Raw genomic sequence first — 5,774 nt, 5'->3', positions numbered from 1 at the left:
GTGTAGTGAGGTGTAGTGCAGTGTGTAGTGTAGTGTAATGTAGTGTATAGTGCAGTGTGTAGTGTAGTGCAGTGTAGTGTAGTGTAGTGTGGACACCTGGACCCCGAGGGACGTCACTATGAGATCCGGGAAGACCCAGACCCAGTGAGTATAATGTAGTGTTGTGCAGTGTAGTGTTGCGTAGTGTAGTGTAGTGTAGTGTAGTGTTGACACCTGGATCCTGATGGACGTCACCATGAGATCCGGGGAGACCCAGACCCAGTGAGTGTAGTGTAGTCTAGTGTAGTGTACACCTGCAGAGTGTAGTGTAGTGTAGTGTAGTTTAGTGTAGTGTACACTTGCAGAGTGTAGTGTTGTGTAGTGTGGTGTAGTGCAGTGTGTAGTGCAATGTAGTGTAGTGTAGTGTTGACACCTGGATCATGAGGGACGTCACTATGAGATCCGGGGAGACCCAGACCCAGTGAGTATAGTATAGTGTAGTGTAGTGTACACCTGCAGAGTGTAGTGTAGTGTAGTGTACACTTGCAGAGTGTAGTGTTGTGTAGTGTGGTGTAGTACAGTGTGTAGTGTAGTGTAGTGTAGTGTAGTGTAGTGTAGTGGTGTGTTCACACCTGGATCATGAGTGACGTCACTATGAGATCCGGGGAAACATAGACCCAGTGAGTGTAGTGTAGTGTAGTGTTGACACCTGGATCCTGAGTGACGTCACTATAAGATCCGGAGAGACCCAGACCCAGTGAGTGTAGTGTAGTGTAGTGTAGTGTAGTGTAGTGTTGACACCTGGATCCTGAGGGACGTCACCATGAGATCCGGGGAGACCCAGACCCAGTGAGTGTAGTATAGTGTAGTGTAGTGTAGTGTAGTGTAGTGTATAGTGCAGTGTGTAGTGTGTAGTGTAGTGTAGTGTAGTGTGTAATGTTGTGTAGTGTAGTGTGGTGTAGTGCAGTGTGTAGTGTAGTGTAGTGTAGTGCAGTGTAGTGTAGTGTAGTGTGTAGTAGTGTAGTGAAGTGTAGTGTGTAGTAGTGTAGTGTAGTGTAGTGCAGTGTAGGGTAGCGTAGTGTAGTGGAGTGTAGTGTATAGTGCAGTGTGTAAAATTTTGTAGTGTGGTGTAGTGTATTGTGTTGTAGTGTAGTGAAGTGTAGTATGTAGTAGCGTAGTATAGTTTAGTGTAGTGCAGTGCAGTTCAGTGCAGTGCAGTGCAGTGCAGTGTAGTGTAGTGTAGTGTAGTGTAGTGTAGTTTAGTGTAGTGTAGTGTAGTGTATAGTGCAGTGTGTAAAGTTGTGTAGTGTGGTGTAGTGTAGTGTAGTGTATAGTGCAGTGTATAGTGTAGTGTAGTGTAGTGTAGTGTAGTGTATAGTGCAGTGTGTAAAGTTGTGTAGTGTGGTGTAGTGTAGTGTAGTGTATAGTGCAGTGTATAGTGTAGTGTAGTGTAGTGTAGTGTAGTGTAGTGTAGTGTAGTGTAGTGTAGTGTTCACAACAGTGTCCTGAAGTAAGTCACCATGCGATCCGGGGAGACCCACCACGCAGTGAGTGTAGTGTAGTGTAGTGACCTGGGGAGACCAACCACACAGTGAGTGTAGTGTAGTGTAGTGTAGTGTAGTGTAGTGACCTGGGGAGACCAACCACACAGTGAGTGTAGTGTAGTGTAGTGTAGTGTAGTGTAGTGTAGTGTAGTGTAGTGACCTGGGGAGACCAACCACACAGTGAGTGTAGTGTAGTGTAGTGTAGTGTAGTGTAGTGTAGTGACCTGGGGAGACCAACCACACAGTGAGTGTAGTGTAGTGCAGTGTAGTGTGGTGTAGTGCATTGTGTAGTGTAGTGTAGTGTAGTGTTCACAACAGTGTCCTGAAGTAAGTCACCATGCGATCCGGGTAGTGTAGTGTAGTGTAGTGTTGTGTAGTGTAGTGTTGTGTAGTGACCTGGGGAGACCAACCACACAGTGAGTGTAGTGTAGTGTAGTGTAGTGTAGTGTAGTGTAGTGTAGTGTAGTGACCTGGGGAGACCCACCGCGCAGTGAGTGTAGTGTAGTGAAGTGTAGTGTAGTGTAGTGTAGTGTAGTGTAGTGACCTGGGGGGACCAACCACACAGTGAGTGTAGTGTAGTGTAGTGTAGTGTAGTGTAGTGTAGTGACCTGGGGAGACCAACCACACAGTGAGTGTAGTGTAGTGTAGTATAGTGTAGTGTAGTGCTGTGTAGTGTAGTGTAGTGTTCACAACAGGGTCCTGAACGAAGTCACCATGCGATCCGGGGAGACCCACCACACTGTGGAGTCATGGCATGGAGCTAACGCGTCCGCTTAAGAAGCCAGAGAATCTTAGAGCACTGGTTCGAATCCCAGCACCGTCGCCAGTATTTTCTCCACCTCCACTAGACCTTGAGTGGTGGTCTGGACGCTAGTCATTCGGATGAAACGATAAACCGAGGTACCGTATGCAGCATGCACTTAGCACACGTAAAAGAACCCACGGCAACAATAGGGTTACCCCTGGCAAAGTTCTGTTGAAAAATCCACTTCGACAGGAAAACAAACAAATAAACAAAGAACAAATAAAACAAAACAAAACAACCCCTCCCCCCCCCCACCTCCCCAGAAAAAAACAACTGCAGGCAGAAAAAATGTGGCGCTTTCAGTGTAGCGACGCGTTCTCCCTATGGGGAACAGCTCCAGTTGCACACAGAGAAATCTGTTGTCACAAAAAAGAATGATACAATACAACAGTGAGTCTAGTGCAGTGCAGTGTAGTGTAGTGTAGTGTAGTGTAGTGTAGTGTAGTGTAGTGTAGTGTAGCCCCGTTTCGACATAGTGTTGTGCCCATGGGAAAGGCACTTTCTTTTGATTTTTTCCTCCCTTCACCTGCCATGTGAATGAGCACCTGAGTTCGGTCTGCGAAGGTTTTTAATTAAAACGGCGGCAAGAGAGACTGGAACCCGCACACTTATAGCTAAACCATAGACACAGCGGATCTTACGACTTCACTGCCCAGATAGCCGCAAAAGGCTAGGGGATATGCACTGGCAGCCAGCCCTTTCTTTTACATACATTATGTATATGTATGTTTATATACGAAAACGATATCAATATACATTTTTTTCTTTTTAACCTCTATTGGGAGGTACTTTCTTTGTTTTTCCTTTCAAGAGTTCTTCCGAGATGTAATTCATATTTGATGTTATTTATAATACAGCCGTTGTGTTATGTATTCAGTCTGTAGCATGTGCTGCGTACCGCCAGAGCACACCATAAGCTTCGGATATCTTGCTTGCTCTATGTGTTCTGCAATCAGTGTCTTTACTTGCTCTATGTGTTTTGCAATCAGTGTCTTTACTTGCTCTATGTGTTTTGCAATTAATGTCTTTACCTGTTCTGTGTGTTTTGCAATCAGTGTCTTTACTTGTTCTATGTGTTTTGCGATCATTGTCTTTACTTGTTATATGTGTTTTGCAATCAGTGTCTTTACTTGTTCTATGTGTTTTGCAATCAGTGTCTTTACTTGTTCTATGTGTTTTGCAATCAGTGTCTTTACTTGCTCTATGTGTTTTGCACTCAGTGTCTTTACTTGCTCTATGTGTTTTGCAATTAATGTCTTTACTTGCTCTATGTGTTTTGCAATCAGTGTCTTTACCTATTCTATGTGTTTTGCAATCAGTGTCTTTACCTGTTCTATGTGTTTTGCATTTAATGTCTTTACCTGTTCTATGCGTTTTGCATTTAATGTCTTTACCTGTTCTATGTGTTTTGCAATGAGTGTCTTTACTTGTTCTATGTGTTTTGCATTTAATGTCTTTACCTGTTCTATGTGTTTTGCATTTAATGTCTTTACCTGTTCTATGTGTTTTGCAATCAGTGTCTTTACTTGTTCTATGTGTTCTGCAATTAATGTCTTTACCTGTTCTATGTGTTTTGCAATCAGTGTCTTTACTGTACTTGTTCTATGTGTTTTGCATTTAATGTCTTTACCTGTTCTATGTGTTTTGCAATTAATGTCTTTACCTGTTCTATGTGTTTTGCAGTCAGTGTCTTTACTTGTTCTATGTGTTTGCGATCAATGTCTTTGCTATATGTGTTTTGCAATCAGCGTCTTGACCTACTTTGAGAATACAACCATGTTCGATTCAACCAACCCTTTATTTATTTATTTATTTATCTATTTATTTATTTACTATTGTTTGGACTTTTCTTTTCAATTTATTTTTCACCAACCATGTGCAGGTCAGTGTTTTGTGCCGGGGGTCAGAACGTCCCTGACCAAACGATGTCCGTCTTTCACCTGATGGGACAGTGCTGACCAGACGTCAGGATACTCCACTGACCTGCTGACAACAAAACAACGTCACACAAAGAGATACAATTCTGCATTATCTACGGGAATGTAACCACGTACAATATTTTTGGACGGAGTTTGTGAGCGAATATTTAAAAGAAAAGTGTTTACATTGTGATAGACTTAACCCGAATGACACACTGGTGCTTTTTGGACATAACAAAATGAAAACTGATGAATGTTTCTCATATATTTTTTGGATAGCTAACTTTTATGCATACAAATGTAGAATAAACAAAGTAAAACCAACACTACAAATGTTTAAAAAAAAAAGACCTCAAACAGGCATATGAAGTAGACAAGTATGCCTTTCACATAATTATGGAATATAACAAGTTTGTGGAAAAATGGGCACTTTATAACTGTTTAATACAAGATTAAGCTACACAATGCTACCTTGATATTTTGCATTGAACATAATATTATTTTGCTGTTGTGGACTTGTCAGTACCTAGAACTTAATTATATACTTACCCTATACTTTCTAATGCACAAAACATATAAATTCTGTATCTGTAAACCTTTGTCTGAATAAAAAATATTGAACCCCCTCCCCCCCAAAAAAAAGAAAAAAACAAACCTCACCCCGTCCTCCACCCACTGCACTCACTCACCATGGATGTCGGGCGGTCGGTCGGCTCCCGTTTGAGCTGATGACATACTACGGCGCGACCGTGTGGTGTAGCGAGCGTTGTATTGTTCCCGATCAGTCTGGTCCGTGAGTCAGTCCATCCGTATGGCCATGTGCATGTGTGTAAGGGGGTGGCTTGGGTTGGGTGTGAGGTGGAGGTGGAGGTGAGGATGGGGATGAGGGTGGGGGGTGGGGGGCGTGGGGGGGCGTGGGGGGGGGGGGGGAGGAGAGGGAAGGCAGAGGAGTCCCACTCGCGCTGTGGTGGATATATTTATATATTTAAAAAAAAATATTATGACTACGTGCTCGCGTCAGTAATGAAAGGAAAAAAATAAATTTTGTTGTTGTTGTTGTTGTTGTTGTTGGGAATTTATGATTATTATCATCATCATTAATATTATTGTTGTTGTGGTTATTATTATTATTATAATTATTATTATAATAATAATAATAATTATTATTATTATTATACGAGGCATCTTTTTAAGATTAGGCTTAATACGACTACTACGACTGCTACTCAATACTACTCGTACTACTCTTACTACTACTACTACTACTGATTAAAAGAAAAAAAAAGAAGGCTGTTATGAGAACACATCGTAAATTAAAAAGAAACAACAAGAACATCCGTTGATTTATTTGTTGTCTGTCTACTTGCGACAGAAGAATTAACACTAGCTTTTTTGTATCGTTATAATAATGATAATTTATGGACCTGTTTTCACGGTCGGTGACGTGACTTTCTCAGTGGGGTGTGTGTGTGTGTGTGTGTGTGTGTGTGTGTGTGTGTGTGTGTGTGAATCTTGAAGAAATAGCTG

General features: G+C 41.9%; 1 protein-coding gene across 1 annotated transcript in view; it reads left to right on the top strand.

Annotated features, from left to right (window-relative positions):
• The window catches only part of LOC143295195 (inactive pancreatic lipase-related protein 1-like), a 36,054-nt gene extending 31,049 nt beyond the window's left edge, over positions 1–5,005 (top strand). Inside the window, exon 9 of the mRNA XM_076606767.1 lies at positions 4,211–5,005. Coding sequence (XP_076462882.1) covers positions 4,211–4,286 — 76 coding nt within the window. The 3' untranslated portion in view covers positions 4,287–5,005. The remainder of the gene's footprint in view (positions 1–4,210) is intronic.
• Positions 5,006–5,774: the final 769 nt, after the last annotated feature.

The sequence above is a fragment of the Babylonia areolata genome, chromosome 20 (genome assembly GCF_041734735.1).
Source record: "Babylonia areolata isolate BAREFJ2019XMU chromosome 20, ASM4173473v1, whole genome shotgun sequence".
Lineage (NCBI taxonomy): Eukaryota > Metazoa > Mollusca > Gastropoda > Neogastropoda > Buccinidae > Babylonia > Babylonia areolata.
This window is presented reverse-complemented; position numbering and strand designations above follow the sequence as displayed.